The 18,275-nt window shown below is 53.4% G+C and overlaps 2 protein-coding genes across 6 annotated transcripts in view; one reads left to right on the top strand and one right to left on the bottom strand.

Moving 5' to 3' along the window:
* Mamstr (MEF2 activating motif and SAP domain containing transcriptional regulator) overlaps positions 1–18,275 on the bottom strand; it is a 34,832-nt gene that overhangs the window by 8,003 nt on the left and 8,554 nt on the right. Inside the window, exons 10-11 of one of the 5 annotated variants that reach the window (XR_013430644.1) lie at positions 14,505–16,837; positions 13,952–14,236 (exon numbers count right to left, since the gene is read on the bottom strand). The exons of 2 other annotated variants lie outside the window; for them this stretch is intronic. Coding sequence is in view for 1 of the 3 variants with exons in the window: in XM_021734160.3 (XP_021589835.1) it covers positions 2,201–2,241 (41 nt within the window). In the remaining 2 variants the exon portion in view is untranslated. Of the gene's footprint in view, positions 1–408; positions 2,242–13,951; positions 14,237–14,504; positions 16,838–18,275 lie in introns of those variants that run through there. 2 more of the 5 variants (XR_013430643.1, XM_021734160.3) reach the window with 2 other exon arrangements.
* Positions 9,911–14,021, top strand: Fut2 (fucosyltransferase 2 (H blood group)). Its single transcript, XM_040278809.2, has one exon. The coding sequence runs from the start codon at positions 11,611–11,613 to the stop codon at positions 12,634–12,636; it is 1,026 nt and encodes a 341-aa protein (XP_040134743.2). The 5' UTR covers positions 9,911–11,610; the 3' UTR covers positions 12,637–14,021.

Here is an 18,275-nt window from a genome sequence, read left to right as displayed (position 1 = left end):
ACTGAAATCACTGGGGATCTGTGTTGGCTCACTGAGAATGATGCAGACACACGGCAGACACCTTGACACAAATGGAGCTGGGGACATTCCGGGGCAGGGAGTCAAGTGCCACTTCCCTGCTCTGGTCTTTCCTCGGCATCCTGGGGGTGATGTGGGTGAAGATCTGGGAGCCCCGTCGTGCAGCCTCCTTGTCTTGGGCCCTTTCTGAGGGCCTCTGCCAGGAGGGAGTGGGACAGAGCAGGCCCCAAGCTGGCTACTGTGGGCTGGGCATGTCACTTGTCATGTGGCACTCAGCTCTGTGTGATCTGGACACGAAGGGCCCCACTCTGTTCCCCGTGTGTTGGGTGTTGCTTGAATGAGGACAGCCACAGCTTCTCTTTTATAAAAGCCCAGTAGAAGTTGGCAAACTGCCAATCATAAGTTGCATTTATTCATTTGACAAATATTTACTGAGCTCCCCACCTCATTTGCAAGTTCCAAAGCAGAAGCTGGCCAGTGCCAAGAAACCACTCCTGTCCCTCGGCAGAGGGGCAGGAAGGAAGCCAGCAGGATAGGCGCCACGTAGGTTCCCCAAGCCACCATGCCCAGCTCCTCAGATGGCACTGAACCCACAGTACATGCAGGTCACGGGCTGAACTGTGCACCCCACCCCGACATTCCTGTGTTGGAGTCCTAACCTCCAGTATCTCAGACAGTGTGACCTAAATTGGAAATAGGGTCATTGCCGATGTAGTAGTCGAGACAAGGTCATGCTGGAGTAAAGGGGCCTTGGTCCATTAGGACCAGGGGCCACCCAGACACACAAAGGGGCAAATGCCGCAGGTTGACAGGGGCAGAGGTGGACTTCTGGCATCAAGAACTGTATGAGGAATGCTTCCTGCTGTTCCCAGGCACCCAGTTTGTGTCGCCCTGTTGTACAGGAGCCCTGGGGAGTGGATAGAGTGTCGTGTCCGCCAGCTGAATGTTGAGACCCCCCAGAGGGCTGGTGCAATGTGAGGCCCGGGCTCCATCCTCAGCTCCGCACATGGAGACACAGGTGAGAGACTAAATTTTCTCTTGGCCCTGGCCCCAGGCCTGGGTTCTGTCAGGGAGTCAAGCAGAGAGTGGACCCGGGAAGCTGCCAAGAGCTACGTGGCTGTGGCCCCGGAGTGACCTAGCAGCAGAACCCCTGCTTCTGAAGTCTGAGTAGCTGAGAATCTCAGAGCCCACTAAGGTGGCAGAGAGAACTGAACCAACCCAGCCGGGGTCTGAGGGCCACGGCTCCTTCCAGGGGTTGAGCCCAACCGGAAGTGGACTCTGGTGTGCACCTCCCTCTGCCCCCCTTCACCCTGACCTTGAGTTCAGCTGGAACTGGAACTGGAAGAGCTGGGGAGGCGGGGCTCACTGGCTGCGTTTCCTCCCAAAACTCAGCAGGACGCTCACGAGATTTTCAGACTTATCACAAGAATTTTTTTCCTCCTTTTTCTTTTCCTCGGTGCTGGGGTGGAGCCCGGGGCCTTGTGCATGCCGGGCACACGCTCACACAGGCCTCATGACCCTTGAGGCCCTCCTCATCACCGGGAGGGTAAATCTCCTTAGTCCACTCACAGAGCCGGCGGCGGTGGCTGGTGTGCCAGGCCGAGGTTAATCCTCCCGGCCACCCCAGGCTCCCACGCTCATCAGCCCGGGATTTGGGGCAGGGACGGCGCCTCCCTAAGCATTAGAACGGTGCCTGGCCAGACATGTCGCAGGGCAGATGTTATGGTTTAGATATGAGGTGTCCCCCAAAAGCTCATGCGGGAGGCAATGCAAGGAAGTTCAGAGGTGAGATGATAACGTTGAGACGCCTAACCCGTCCAGGGCATCTGTCCACTTGAGTGGACTCACTGGCTGGTGGCCGCGGGCAGGTGGGGTGTAGCTGGAGGAGGTGGGTCTCTAGGGGCACACTCTCCCTTTCTCTTCTCACCCCTTCCTGGTGGCCATGTCCTGAGCCCCCTCCCTCCACTACACTCGTCTGCCATGACATCCTGCCTCACTGTGGGCTCAGAGCAATGGAGCCAGCCGTCCACTCAGACCTCTGACGCCAGGAGCCCCAAATAAACTCTTCCTCCTTAAAACCATTCTTGTCAGGCCTTTTAGTCACAGCGACGGAAAATCTGACTGAAACTCTTGGCTTCATCCACTTGTCACGTTTCTGGGGTTCATCCACATGGGACACAGGTCAGCACTTCACTCCTCTCAGGCCAGGTGGCAGGTGGACCTCTGCAAAGTCACGAGAGGCCATATTGATTGCACAAATCGAACTGACGGAATTCCTTCAGGGCTGCAAGTTCTAAAGCAGGCAGTGACAAGCCCCCACCTGCTCTCTCCCTGTCCCCCACCCCTACCCTCCCTCCCTCTCAACAGAAGGGACAACAGGAAGCAGAACAGGATGGGAACTACTTCCTCGAAGTCAGAGGTGCCTACCCCTGTCCCCAGCGGAACGCAGCACACAGCTTGATTAAACACCCACCGAATGCATGAAACGTGTCATGGCGGCACATCTGAGGACACCGTGAACTGGGGAGTGACAGAAATGCTCTTTCTCCAGGGAGCTGGCTGGACCACCAGCGCACCCTTCACCAGGCCAGCAAGGGTAGGGACAGCATCCTCATTCCGGAGGCAGAGGGTGCTGTCCCCAGGGCATTTTGGGAAACTGAGGGAGGCTTTCGGTTGTCCCATTGGTTGTCAGGTGATACCAAAGCATCAGGTGACATTAACCCCACAGCAGACATGGAGAGGGGACAGTCGCAGGGGAGTGTCCCTGTCTACTCCGCGCAGCTGCCTGTTTCTTTTCCCATGGCAGCAGCTCCCTGGGAGCCCAGGCCATTTGCCCTGTGGCGGCCCCCATTCTGGACGTGGCGACTCATCCTCGTGGTGTCCATTGTCACTTGATTCTCTTGTTTTCTGAAACTCGATGGATACAGCAGGAAGCTTGATTTGATTTCAGCTTTTCCCCCCTTTTTCCTTTAAGGAGATTCATAGCTGATCCATGAACCTCCTGCTTCACTTGGGGGCCCAGAGTGGCCACGGTCCCTCATTCAGTGTTAGGACTGTGGGGGCCTCTGGCAGAGCCTCACCCCTCCCCAGTAACCGTCCTCATTAATCTTGCACCTGACTTTGGCAGCCGTAGACAGTGATACCGCAGTTCCTGTTTCTGGGTGTCACTGTGGATGCTGAATGGTGATTTCCCGGGAGTAGTTTTAAAATCAGGGAGACTGAGAAGAGTCTCCACTTGCCAGGGATTTTCCAAGACCTAGCCCCCTGGTTTCAAATCCCAGCTTCTACTGTGTGACCTTGGGCAAGTTACCTTAGGTCTCTGTGCTTTGGTTTCCCTGTGGAATTGTCAGGAAGATTGAACGGGTTGGTGCTGTGTGTGTGGCGTTGCTCTCTTCCAGTTCTCGGAGAGCACTGGGCTGGAGGAGCGTGGCCTGGACTCCTCCACTCCTCCATGCCTTCCTGGCCTGCACCCTACAGACTCAGGCTCCCGGGATCACCTCCCTCCCGCAACCAGCCACACCTGCTCTGGGGAGCCAGGTGCACCCTGGGTGGGGCTTTCTGGCCATTAGTGCAGGAAGGCTCCGGAAAGTTATTTGGCCTGAATGAAGAGGCGACCTGGAGGACTACTGAGCTGCCACAGAGCCGGCTACAGAGGCACCTGTCACCCTCCCTGCAGCCAGACCAGGTGAGAGCGGGTGAGGAGAGCGCCTCCCACCCGCAGACCACACGCGCACACCAGGGCAGAGAGCCCAGAGCAGTCTTGAACCCGGGCCTTGGGGAAGCAGAGACCCGGCCTCCCAGGCTCATGCCATGGCCTCTGATCCCCTTTGGGATGCACCCAGCCAACCTCCAGGAGAGGAGTCCACCCCTTGGCAGCCAAGACCCCCTCCCAGTCCCCAGCCCCGGGCCCTTGGCCTCCAGGCCAGCTGCTCCCTCCCCTGTCCCTTCCCGTCCTGTCCCAGTTTCCAGGAACTGAACTAGGGATGAGTGTGCGGGCAGGAGGCCAGGACATGGCTCAGGGTAACCAGATCTTCCTGTCCCAGCTCTGAGGGGATGGCAGGACCTTGGCACAAGACCTGGGGTCCTCAGAGACCCCACAGTTGCCACCCCACTCCCCTGACCTGCCACTGCCCAGGGAGGGGCTTGGGCCTTCGCTCAGTCCCTAATCCCACCTGGAGGCACCCGTTCTGTTCAAGGCTGGAGACGAAGTTGGGGATATCAAAGTGACAGCTGCACTCAGCTCCAGTCTCCTCCTGGAGTCATGACTTGGTGCCCAACAGGCCCAGGCCCCGGGAGCAGGACAGAGAGGGGGAGCCGCAGCTGGGAGGGATGAGCTCACCTGGGGATGAGGGTGACAAGGCCCAGGGGCCAGGGCCAGGTCAGAGGCTGGGATTTTGCTCTTGAGGGGGACAGGGAGCCACGGAAGGCTGCTAGCTGGGGAGGGGCAGGCCAGCTCTGCATGGGGGGGACAGAGTGGAGTCCAGGGAAGGGGAGAGAAGGCCGAGCCCAAAAGGGAGAGGGTGAGGCCAGGCCTGGGACAGGAAGAAGTGGAGGAGACCGAATTCAAAAGTCTTGGCTGATACTGGTGGCTCCACTTCTCTGAGGGGACTGGAGCCTGGTTCCTCCTTCAAAGTCGGGGCCCGTTTCTGGCATTGTACTGCAGCCCCTAAAGGAAGGCCCTGGAGACCCAGATGGAGGAAGGGACAGACCTGACCTCTATTCTCTCCTTTACACCTACAGCCCGGACTGACGTGTGGGATACAGCTGTAGGAACTGAGGGTGGATAGCAGGATGAACTTCCTGACCTCAGAGAACTAGCTTGGGGAAAACCCAAACTCCTCCCATTTGTCAGCAGCAGCCCAGCTGCTGACTCTAGCTGTTGGCTAGAATCTAGCATCCAGGATTTCCCCACTGGTGACAACCTGCTGCTTTTCCCATCTCCTGTCATCCGAACACCCTCCCCAATGCCCCTCTACAGATTTAGGCCTTTGCCATGCTCCCCCAAGATCCTCCCTTAGCCACGGGGCCCTGGGCTAGGTTTTCTTTGCCATAAAGTGGGCATGGTAACATAGAGTTGTTAAAACTCAGTAAAGAAAGTCGGGGGCTGTGGCACACCCCTGTAATCCCAGCAATTAGGAGGCTGAGGCGGAAGATCCAAGTTCAAGGCCAGCCTCAGCAACTTAACGAGACCCTGTCTCAAAAATAAAATAAAAAGGGCTGGGGATGTGGTCAGGGGTAAAGTGCCATTGGGTTAAATCCCAGTACAAAAAAAAATAATAATAAAATACAAACAAAAACTCAGTAAGATACACAGCCGGACACTGGGTCCGAGGCCGACGTAGGTGTGAGTTTGGGGTGTCAGCCCTGCCCTCCATGCCAGGAGCACCCGTGCAATAGGACATTTCGCTGCAGTGTGCATCAATACCGATCCACGCAGCCCTGGAGGAATTATTATGGACCAGGACCCTGAAGCACAGGTAAAGGCCCTCGGTCAAGGTCACTCAGCTAATCGGAGACTCACATGTCAAGCCCGCTGCCTCTCTAAGACCCTGGGTTTGCTCTGGGACCCTCACCCCTCCTCCCTGGGCGGCCTCTGAAGCCTCCCTGTCCTTCTGTTGGCGGCAGCGGGGCTGCAGGTTCTCAGTCCAGGAGCCCAGATGTCGGCACGACTGGGAAGGAAAGCATCCTCCCTACTCGGTGCCCAGAAATGGAGACTAAGAGGGAAAAGAAAACAGAAAGACGAGAATGCAGACAGACAGACAGACAGGATGGGGAGATGGGGGGATGTCGCTGAGACCCAGGCAGAGAGGGGGAAACCAGGTGGGGCCAGACATACGCCGGCTGGGACAGCGACCCCCAGGTCCTCCAGTGAGGGCACACGACGGGCACGTCCTTCCTTCAGGGGGCGTGTTTGCAGGGAGCTGCCACCTGGGGAGGTCGAAGGGCCTGGCCTGGGGAGGGGACCTGGAGGGGGAGCAGGGCAGGCAGCAGGGCCTGAAATGGTGTCACCAGAGGGAATGGCTTTGCCACTCACCCCTCGCTCCACTAAAACCTTGGAAGACACACGGGCAGGAAAATGGCTTCGAGGAGACAGAGGAGAACTTCCTGCCTCAAATCTCCATCTTGTGGCAAGGCTGGGGCCTGAGAGGAGAGAAGGCGGAAACGGGTCTGTAGGTTCAGCTGGGCTGTGTTCTCCAGAAACGCCTCAGGGCCCGGGTGCTGCCAGCCTGGGCCTCCACTGTCCCTATGTGGAAATGTGGCTGCAGGGGACCGTTGTCAGGCCCTCCCCTTCAAAGGGGCCTGCGGGACAGTGGGATAGACTGGCTGCCTGCGGCTCATTCCCCCTTCCCTTTCCTCCCTCCTCTACCGTCCACAGCATTTCCTGGGTCCCCGGGTGACCCTGGATGACCTGTGCCCTGTACTTGGCAAACCTAGAGCCACCTCTGCTCCCTGACCTTGGGGCACACACTGTCCACTTAAAAAAACAAACACCCAGAAGAAGGGACATGGCAGGGGCTGCTCCCCTGGGCTCCTTCCTGTCCTCCCGCTTCCTCGGCTCCTCTGGTGCCCAGAGGGTCTCCCCACCCAGCCAGGGGCAGGGCCTCTGGTCCCCTGAGGGTCTGGACAGGAGCAGCCCTGCTCGGGGAATGGGAGCCAGCGCTCAGCCAGGGGCCAGCAACCTGCCCGTCTCTCTTTTTGGGAAGGCCAACTACTCTCAGGGATAAATTGCTCTGTCCATTCCCACTTTAGTTTGAATGTGGCTTACGGTGGCTGCAGTAGCTGGGCCCTCATGGACCCAGGCCCACCATCCACTGGCCACTCTGTGTTTCTAATTCCAAATTCCCAAGGGAGACGCTCTACCTGGTCCTCACTCTCGGAGCCAGCGCCCACTCCCACACGTCACGGACAGGCCATGGACGGGCCACCCGTGGGCCCGTGTCATATAGGCTGTACCTGATTTTTTTCCAAGGACACCAGTTGAACTGGTGACCTCATTTTTAACTTGGTCATTTCTGTCAATACCCTATCTCCAAATAAAGTCACATCCTGAGGTACAGGGGTTAACACTGCAGCATATCCTTTTTGGAGGGACACAATCCAGCCCATAACAGACTGCAACAAGGTTTGGGGTTGGTGGCAAACGTGTCCCGTCTTCCTACAGCCCACCCCTTGATGGCCCGTTGCACATATGCTCTACTCCATTTCTTCAGTGCCATGAAGAAAAGCAAGGAAAATCCCACATCAGCCTTGTTGGGCAGAATCACAGACATCTCGGGCCACTTCCCACTTTCCAGAGGGAGGCTCCCCAAAGTTAGCTCCACCCACCAAATCTGTATTCCAAGGTATGGGGCCGGGTGGAGGCTCACTGGTAGAGCGCTTGCCTAGCAGGCATGAGGCACTGGGTTCAATCCCTGGCACCACATAAAAATGAACAAATAAAATAAAAGTATTGTATTCAAAGGTATGGGGTACCTTAGCTGGTCTCCGAATCCCCAACCTCCAAATAAGACTGACTCCTTCTCTGGGTGTTTCCCTCTCACTCATGTGTGACTCCTCCCACTGTGATCTGTGTCTAAATGCTGAAAACTCGCCCACACTCAGTAGCTCCCATCCGCAGAGTGGGAACCCCTGGTCTTAACCTAGAGCCTGCACATAACAGCACCCGTTGCTCTGGGGGCAATAATAGTGTGTCTGTGCTACACACTGTTTTAACCCTCAGAGAAGTCATGTCACCTTCCCTGAGTCACACAGCTCATGAGGGTGACAGCCTGAAATCAGCAGCCACATCCACTGTGGTGTGTGGTCTCTGAGTTACCACGAGAGACGCATTCTGTTTGGGCAAGTGGAGGGAGGATTGGTTCTGAAGCAATGAGGAAGGAAACTTCTCTAGCACTTCACAATTACCTTATCACTGGCGGGTGATGAGGTTTATAACAACATTGAGGATCTCGGGAGCATGAGCTGAGTTAGAAATGGACGTGGCCTCCCCAGTTCCTTTCATTCCAGCCAAAGGGAGTTGGAGAGAACTGGACCACCCAAGGGTCTGGTTGGGCCCAACACTTGGGAATGACCCCAAGGGCCCAGACTGAGCTGAGCTCAGTTCAAATCTAGGTAACTGGTTGACAAGGCCGAGGGTGATTCTGGGCTCACTTATGTGACCTTAGTGGGCTCTGAGGTTTTGGGTAACTTGTAAATCAGAAGCAGGGATACAGCAACGCTAGCTTCTCTGCCGACTTTTATTGGCTAGACTAAGCCTAAAGACCACATCTGTGTCCATCCGGCAGCTTGGCGGTTTCAATCAGGTCACAACCTGCTTGTGTTGGCTCTGGAGTCCTCTCATGGCCCTGTGGCTTAGTGCTCTGATCAGGAAGGCAGGCCATAGCCAAGGCCGCAGGAGCCTTCTGTCTCCACCTACCTCTGTGCGAGTCTCCAGGAAATGCTGCCATTAAGGCTTGCTGGTGAGGAAGAGTCTTTGGAAGGACTGGAACTCCCATGTACTGGGGAGGAGCCAGAGGTGAGAGGAGGTGGCAAGGCCCCTGGAGGTCTCCGAGCCGGAGGCCCTGGCACCACTGACTCCTCCCAGACGTCCCCGTTCCCATTACTCAAAACCTAATCTTCACAATTAGTAACCACACCTGGCTTTGTGACTACACAGCACCAAGGGTGTTTCCGCTGACTGCAGAAACCCATCAATCATTCATAGGTGGAACCATGAGCTATACAAATGTGTCAACAGTGACGGTGCTTGATGACCAGCTGCTTTTGTCAACTGGCTTCTAGTCACATAATGGGACCAGAATCGTTGCGCTTCTTACAGCTGCTCTACTCCTGCTCCGCAACCACGTCGGCCAAGCCTCATCCTCTGGGGGGCTGTAACTTATCTCAGGGCATCTCAGGCCACAGCTTCATAACTGCTTCACACTACAGACGCTGGCTCGAGTTTTCCACCCCAGAATAGGAGCCCTCACTGCTTTCCACCTCCAGTGATACTACAGTGGGTCCCAGTGACAGAAGTCACTCCTACGGAACCACCCCACTCTTGGAAGTCACTTCTGTTGCAACCAGAGCTGAAAAGAACAGGCGAGCTGCACACTGTGGTGCAGGCCTGTGATCCCAGAGCTTTGGGAGGCTGAGACAGGAGGACTGCAAGTTCAAGGCCAGCGTAAGCAACTTAGCAAGATCTTGTCTCAAAAATTGAAAAATAAGAAGGACTGGGGCTGTGGCTCAGTGGAAGAGTGCCCCTAGGTTCAATCCCCAATACTACAGAAAGAAAGAAGGGAGAGAAGAACGAAAGAAAGTTTAAAAAAAAGAGAGAAAAGAATAGAAACGAAAAGAAAAAAACAAAAAACATATCTGTACTCAAATACAAGGCGGTGTTCAGGGATTTCTCGGCTGGCACTGAGGTTTTGCTGTTCAGGCATCTTGCAGTTCCTGGCGCCCCCTTGGAGCCTGTAACTTCCCCAACTCAGCCACTCCGCACCCTATTCCTTCTCTCAATATCATTGGCCAACTGTCTTCAGGGTCTTTTAGTAAAAATACCCAAGAGAGAGAATTTGATTGGCTCAACTCACTTTTAAAGAAAGCCAGCCTACAATTCGTAGCCAGGGCCAATGAGTGGAGAGGCCAGCGTGGGGCCACGTGTCCACCTCCAGTTCAACTGGCTGTGACAGGGATGGAGGGGCCGTCAAGAAGTTCAGTCTCCTGAGGTGGACATAGGAAGGGCGTGCAAAAGATGGACATCTCTAGAAACTGGATCCCCAGTGAAGTGTAGGCACGCATACCTGTGCTCACCATTTACAGATGCAGTCTATCAGCACCCACCTTCAAATATACAAATGGACACACACAGTGCACAGACAACTTACATCTGTTTCACTTAAAATTTTTAAAGATATTTTTTTTAGTTGTCAATGGGCCTTTATTTTATTTATTGATATGTGGTGCTGAGATTTGAACCCAGTGCCTCACACATGCTAGGCAAGCTCTCTACCACTGAGCCCCAGCCCCAGCCCACACTTAAAATTTTTGACTTTACAAAGGTGCAAGAGTCAGACATATTCAGCAGAAGCCATACTTGAATTCTGAATTTTGCTCTTTTCCCAGGCAGATATCTTGATCCTGGGCAGCAGCAGTGAGCCACAGCTCTAGCCAGCCACGCCATCATGGTGGTGATCAGCCAGTACTCCAGAATGTGCTGTGCTGCTCGGCTGTGATGTGTGGTGGGTTAGGGGTACTCTGTGCTTTTTTTTTTTTTGTACTGGGGATTGAACCCAGGGTACTTTATCACTAAGCCACAGCCCCAGTCCTTTCAATTTTTTATTTTGAGAAACAGTCTTGCTAAGTTGCTGAGGCTGGCCTCTAACTGTGGCAATCCTCCCACCTCGACCTCCTGAGCCACTGGGATTAGAGGTGTGTGCCATCACGCCCAACTTTCACTGTGTTTTTGTATTATGATATTTTTAACTTACAGCGGGCTTATTGGGATGTGACCCCATGGTAAGTGGAGCACCACTGTATACCATACATTCACACCCTCATCCACTTGTGCCACGTTCACGACCACCTATACACTACACACACCTGTATGCACACTCACCCGTGTACATACACAGTAGATGTACATCTATGCCCTGCAATGTACTTGCGTTTCTTCATATGCACAGAATTTCACACACACCTGTATGTGTACACAAGGTACAGATACCCATAAGCACATATATGCAACACATGATATCCAACTGTATACACACATCCATGGATAAATGCATGTATACACACACCTGCCCAAACACATTATGTTAGGTTTTCATCACCAAAATACCTGAAAAGGAGAACTTAGAAGAGGAAAGGTTTGCCAGGCACGGTGGTACACACCTGTAACCCCAGCGGCTCAGGAGGCCGAGGCAGGGAGATCACGAGTGAAAGCCAGACTCAGCAAAAGTGATGTGCTAAGCAACTCAATAGGACCCTGATTCTACATAAAATACAAAATAGGGCTGGGGATATGACTCTGCAGTCGCGTGCCCCTGAGTTCACTCCCTAGTACGCTGCCCCCCCCCAAAAAAAAAAAGATGAGGAAAAGTTAATTTGGCTTATGGTTTCAGAGGTTCAGTTTGTGGTGAGGCGACTCCATCATTCTGGGCCTGAGGGAGGCAGAGCATCATGGCAGAGGGCCCTAGCCAAGAAAGCTGGCAGGAAGCAGAGAGGGACAGGAGGCTGAGTCAGGGCCAAAATAAATAATCCCAAGTCATGTCCCTAGTGACCCACTTCCTTTAGTCGTGCTCCATCTGCCTGCAGTCACCAGGCAGTGATCCAGTCCAGTTATTAACCCATCCCTAGATTAATCCGCTGATTAGGCTGCAGCTCTGGTAATTAGTCCTTTCACTTCCTGCATCGACACAGGAGCCTTGTGGGGACCCCTCATATGCAAACCATCACACGCACACACCGGACAGACACACCTGCCTGCACTTGCCCCGCTGTGCACTCGGGTCACAAACACAGCCCGCACAGTGCCTGTGCACCGGCTGCGCAGCCACACTCTCGCGCCTGCATCAGGAGCTAACGTGCCGCTTTCCCTTTCCTACAGCTATGGCCAGCACCCCGGGGCCCTTCTCCTTTCCCATGGCACACGTTGTCCTCTTTGTCTTCCTGGCTTCTGCCATCTTTCACCTCCAGCAGCGACTGGCGAGGCTTCAACCCCCAGGGGAGGTGCAGACACCAGCGCCACAACCCACGCGCGAGAGGCCCACAGCCCAGCAGCTCCAGGGCATGTGGACCATCAACGCAGTAGGCCGCCTGGGGAACCAGATGGGCCAGTACGCCACGCTGTACGCCCTCGCCAAGCTCAATGGACGGCCCGCCTACATCCCCGCGCAGATGCACAGCACGCTGGCCCCCATCTTCAGGATCACGCTGCCCGTCCTGCCCAGCGCCACGGCCCGCAGCGTCCCGTGGCGGAACTACCACCTCAACGACTGGATGGAGGAGCAGTACCGCCACATTCCGGGGCGCTACGTCCGCCTCACGGGCTACCCCTGCTCCTGGACCTTCTACCACCACCTGCGCCAGGAGATCCTGCGGGAGTTCAGCCTGCACGAGCACGTGCGCCAGGAGGCCCAGCAGTTCCTCAGGGGTCTGCGGGTGAACGGGAGCCGGCCCAGCACCTTCGTGGGGGTGCACGTGCGCCGGGGGGACTACGTGCGTGTCATGCCGCAGGTGTGGAAGGGCGTGCTGGCCGACAGGGGCTACCTGGAACAGGCCATGCAGCGGTTCCGAGAGCGCTTCAGGTCCCCCGTCTTCGTGGTCACCAGCAACGGCATGGCCTGGTGCCGGCAGAACATCGATGCCTCCCGTGGCGACGTGGTGTTCGCCGGCAACGGCATTGAGGGCTCCCCCGCTAAGGACTTTGCGCTGCTCACCCAGTGCAACCACACCATCATGACCATCGGGACCTTCGGGATCTGGGCCGCCTACCTGGCCGGCGGAGAGACCACCTACCTGGCCAACTACACCCTCCCAGACTCGCCCTTCCTCAGAGTCTTCAAGCCAGAGGCAGCCTTCCTGCCAGAGTGGACGGGGATCGCTGCAGACCTGTCCCCGTTACTCAAGCACTAAGGCTAGCCCCTCGTGGCCAGCCTGACCCTTCCCCTCTTCTGGCTCCCCCGAGATCAGTTCCAAGGCAAAAGGCACACAATGTTACGGGCACAGGACCCTTTCCCCTCGAGTGAGGATGCCTTCGGCTGTGAGGGATTTCCCAACAAATGTGTCCAAAGAACATATCTGTAGTCTGGCAAAATTGTCCAGAGGGACACAGCCCAGTGCTGGTTAACTGTCAGCTCAACAGCACTGTCGGTGACCTCAGCTGTCACTGTCTCTTCTTAGCCCAGTTGCCTCATGCTGAACCTCCCCCCCCAAAAAAAGCTGCCATATATATGGGTGTCTCACAAACAACCTCATCCAGAGACAGCAAAGAGATCATGCTGGGCACAGCTGCGCCCTCCTGTAATACCAGCAGCTCTCGAGGCTGAGGCAGGAGGATCACGAGTTCAAAGCCAGCCTCAGCAAAAACAAGGCACTAAGCAACTCAGTGAGACCCTGTCTCTAAAAAAAATACAAAATAGGGCTGGGATGTGGTTCAGTGGCCCTGAGTTCAATCCCTGGTACTACACCCTGCCCCCAAATAAAAGAGCTCATCATGGGTCCCTTTTGAAGAGGGAGGGAACTCTCTCTGAGTTCATTTTCCATTACCATAAAGAAATACCTGAGGCTGGATAACTTGATAAAGGTCTAGTGAAGATCTGATGGCAGATGGCACCACAGGGACAGAGGGGCAGGTGGGAAGCAGCAATCATACGGCCAGACAGGAAGCCAGAGCAGGGCGAGTGCCATTATTGTTCTCTCTGTAATAACCTTTTTTTGCAAGAACTCACTCCAGGTCCCCTAAGAACTCCATCAATCCTTTGCGGGGTCAGTGCTTCTAATGACCTAAGGACCTCCCACTAGGCTCCACCTCTTAAAGGTGCACCACCTCTCACATCATCAGAGGACCATCCTCCCAAGTCATGAAAACTTAGGGGACACCCTCAAAATCATGTTAAAACCATAGCATGTTCCTAAGCCTGCCAGCAACTTACTCCTCAATCTTTTGGGCAAGATTTGTGTCACATGCATATGTGGCCCATTATGAGGGCAATCTAATGGTAATACAACAGTGTGTTCAGCCTCAGATCCTGCAGCTGAGGAGCTAACAAGCTCTTGAGAAGGACATGGCAATCTGCAGAGACCTGGGGTGTCACTGCCAAGAAAGAAATGGGGAATGGCTATAGAGTAAACAACAGGGAAGCCCTGAGCTGTCACACAGATTGTTCACTGCACAAAACATCTGGTCAAAGGGGCAAGCGGAACCTAAGGAGTGCTATGGTCTACTCACCAGGCTGTGTCCCTGGGAACAGCTCCCTTTATTCCTAGTTAGTCCATCCAGAAGAGGAGCCTTCTCAGTTGTACAAAAGCACCGTACCGGCGAGCGGCTGGTGTGCATGGAGAGCAGACACCCCACCTCTGCAACTCTGACTCCCTACCACCAAGGCTGAGCGAGGCTGAGATCCTGGAGACCAGCATGGCTGAGTGAACTGGAGGGATTCCACTTGTTTTTACAGTAAGTGTGTTACACACCCGGCCATGAAGACCCCATAAGACTCTTCTTTCTTGGATACATCTGTAATGACCACATAGATGATCAAAGAGGAACATTTACTTATTAAAATAAAAACTATTTAGCCACATTATGAACACAGCCATGGCAATTCTGAGGGGGTAGGGTCCTCAAAGAGTTATTATTTGGATATAGTAGGAGCTTCTAAATACATCTTAGGGGTAGACTAAACCCCATTTCAAGCCTGGGTCAAAGGACAAATTTTGCAACGATTTTATAAATCTTAAGGTACTTCTTCCAGACCACCCACAGATAGGTAGGGAATACTTACTGGGTAAGGAAAAGTGGCCTAGAGGCAGGGGTGCAGTGGAGCTGAACTGCCAGCTGTGTGGAGAAAGGGTACAAGGGACAAGATGGCAGAGAGACCAGTGGGAATAGTGTGATATTCCCACGGTGAGGCGATAGGGAACCAGGCTGGTAATGAGGGGGAGCAAAGGGTTCTTTCAGGGGCCCCCAGAGTCCTTAGTATCTGCCACAAGTTCACCTTCCTGAAAGAGACAACCAATGAACGGCCTCAGCTGGAGTCAAACATCCACCGTGGGCCATTTACCTAAGGTCCCGGAGGCGTCACCTAACAGAAGCACGGGGCTATACGTGGGCCAGGGACTTCATTCCAAGAGAAGGCGATGAAGGAGAACAGGCGCTCCTTGACTAACAACAGGCTTACATCCCCTTAAAACAAACTGGGGTTGGGTACCTCAGCCTAGCATGTGTGAGGCTCTGGGGAGGGAGGGAGAGAGGGAGGGAGGAAGGGAAGGAGGGAAAGCAAGCCAGGCACCCGCCTCTAACTCCAGCAGCTCAGGAGGCTGATGCAGGAGGATCGTGAGTTCAAACCCAGCCTTAGCAAAAGTGAGGAGCTAAGCAACTCAGTGAGACCCTGCCTCTAAATAAAAAACTACAGAATAGGGCTGGGGATGTGGCTCAGTGGTCGAGTGCTCCTTCAGTTCAATTCCCAGTTTCGCACCCCCCCACCAAAAAAAAAAAAAAAAGAAGAAAAAAGAAAACGAAAACTGGGACCAGTTAAACTTTAAAAAGTTTGCTTGGGCAAGAAAAAAGTTCTGGAATGGGGCAGAATTCTATGCTCCCCCCAGCCCACCTGTACAGATTACATGTATGGCCAGAGAAGAGGAAGGGCCAGACAAGAACAACCTGATTGGCTGCAGTCACATTGCCTTATATGGGCATGTTCTGGCAGCTGTCAGCCTCTGATTGGTTGGAGATTCAGCTGCTATGATTGGTTACAGGGACATCCTCTTAGGTTAAGTTATGACAAGCCAGTACCAAAAGTGAGGTCTTATGCACCAAAAGTGAGGTGGTACTTCAGGAAGTATGGAGACCACTTTGGGCCAAACTTTATCATACAAGTGTGGAGACAAGTGTTGGCCAAACTTAAAAATTTCATAGTCCTAAGAATTTACCCATCATAAGTTGAAAAATTTTAAAATCCAAAGTGCTTTTAACACACTTAACCTACCTAGCCTCCCAGCTTAGCCAGGGGTATCCTGCAGCTGTCAGTTGTTTACCCTGATAATCGTGGGCTGCAGCTCACCGTTGGTGCCCATCATGGTTGACAGAATATGGACCGCATATCACTAGCTGGACATTATACAGCTTGAATGGTCACTGAACCAGGTGATCCAGGAAAGTCCAATGTAAAAGAACTGAGGCATGGAACCATGAGATGGGAGGAAGCCAGGCAGATCCAGCACAGAGCCATATATTGGGGAATTACTGAGAGAAGTACGGTCAAGGGCAGCGGCAAGACCAGTAGATCCCCAAGACTTGGGACAGAGGGAGGGGGCTTATATAGTGCTCAAGACATAAGCGACTCATCAAGCCAGAATGGAGCTGGTTTATTCCAAGCTAATGTGAAGGATGTCAAGTAAATTCCTGGTGCTGACCTGTGATTCCATTTATATGAAATCTCCAGAGACAAATCCATAGACAGAAAATAAGATTAATGGCTGCCTGGAGCTGAGTAATGGCTGAAGGTCTTGGGTTTCTTTTGGGGGTGATGACACATTCTAAAATTGATTATGGTGATGGATGAGCAACCCTGAGTATACCCAGAGCAACGGAGTGTACACTTTCAGTGGCTGAATCATCTACTATGTGATTTAAGTCCCAGAAAAGCTGCTGAGTAAAGATTCACCCACCCTAGTGGCCACTGTGATTTTTGGTAGTTGTGTAACCAGCATCTCAATCAAGATATAGACACGTTCCATCACCCTGAAGAGTATCAGTGCTCCTAGGCAGTCTCCCAACTCCCAGCTGGAGGCAACCACGGATCTGCTTCTGCCATTCCAGCTTTGTCCTTTCTAGAACTTCATGTAAAGACTCATTCTATGTTTAGGTTCTTTTGTTTGACTCTTTCCCTTCTGCATCCCATCTCCCAGACTTGCCTGTGCTCTGGAGTATATTAGCTGTGAGCTCTCTTTTCACCACCAAGTAATATTCCTGGAACAATGACACTGCCGCTGGTGTCTCACATGATATTTGGTGGACAGACGTTGCTGATGTTTTCAATTCAGGGCTATCGTCAATAATATTATCGACATTTGCATACATTATGTAGACATGTTTTCATTTCTCTTGGGGAAATACCTAGAAGTGGTACCATGAGGTCACAGAGAAGAAATTATTTGTCTGAGGTCCCCAACTAAGAGCCCAAGATTGGATGGTAACTTTTCTGACCCAGGGAGGAGAGGGCTGACCCTCTAGGGCCTGCAGGGGGCATGGCTCCCATTCAATTCTCCTCCCAGGGTTCAGCTGCTTGTCCCCTCCCTGCCCTGGCTCCCAGGCCCTTATCCCCAGGCTTCTGGTGGAGTGGGGAGCTGTGGAGGGGTTCCCACTAGGGGAGTGGAGAGAAGAAATAAGGTGAATATAAAACACTGAACAGGAGTCTGTGGACAGAAGAAATGGAGAGGCGTGTGTTTAGCAATACAGAGAGGAGAGGGAGAAAAGGAGAGAGAAGGAAGAGGAAAGGACAGTCCATGTGGACGCGTCCTCTTGGGAAGTGTAAGTTAAGTTGGTAATTCTGGTAATTTGGCAAACACATTCTTGTTCCTTTACAAGCTCCAGATAGAAACACCCACCTTCTGTTGAGATCAGGGGGTGGCAGGAGTGTGGCAGAAGATGTTGCTTGGTGTTTGTGAGGATGGCCTGAGGTCTGAGCCCAAGCAACTCCATTTTAAAACTGCAGCTTGAAACCTGCAGTCTCACCAGGCACACCTAAGGGAGCCCTCCAGTAGGGCCCTGAGGCACAAACAAGTCACCTCTCCCCACCCTGACAAACTCAGAGTGAAGCCTCTGGCAGGGAAAGGTGAAAAAATCAGAGTGGGGACCACAAGGCCAGATGTTTTAACCCCTGGATAAATGATGTCACTGAGAAATCCGGTGGTAGCTGATGAGGATTGAAAGGGGGGGTCAAAAGCCCCAAAATTTAGTATAAATAATAGAGCAAATGAACAGACATTCAGCCAGCCAACACTGATGCACACAGCTGGATGCACATCACTCCTGATGAGGACCTGGACTGACATCCCATCACTTGTCATTGTTTCCCTGATCCTCTGCATGGTCCTCACCGCTTTCAAACCCTACAGCCACATCTTGACCCTGGTGAGAGCCACAACTTCTCCCTAGGACCGCCTCTCCAGCTGCCCGTCAGCTCCACCCAGGAGAAGCCTGCCTTGGTTCCTGACCCGATCACTGCGGTCTGAGTGGTGGGCATCTGCTGGACTTAAAGCCTAAGGCCTGGGACTTCTGATCTGATGACACCTGAACTTAGCACGCAGAGGGAATGTCTGTCCTGAGCCTGTCATGATTAAGTGTGTTTGCAGTGCTTAGAACTAATCTAGAATTAATTGCTGTGAATTGACTCTGTCTATTGCAGTGCCCAGCATTAAGGATTATCATTTTCTTGATTAAGAACCTACAGAGTGAAATTGTATTGAGTGATTTGAGTGAGTAAAGCACTGAAAAGGGCAGAAGCGTGTGGACTTTCTTTATTTCTCCCCCTTGACTGCATAAGTCGCACCTT

This window comes from Ictidomys tridecemlineatus, chromosome 15 (genome assembly GCF_052094955.1).
Source record: "Ictidomys tridecemlineatus isolate mIctTri1 chromosome 15, mIctTri1.hap1, whole genome shotgun sequence".
Classification (NCBI taxonomy): Eukaryota; Metazoa; Chordata; class Mammalia; order Rodentia; family Sciuridae; genus Ictidomys; species Ictidomys tridecemlineatus.
The sequence above is the reverse complement of the archived record's forward strand: the minus strand, read 5'-3'. Positions and strand labels throughout refer to the sequence as shown.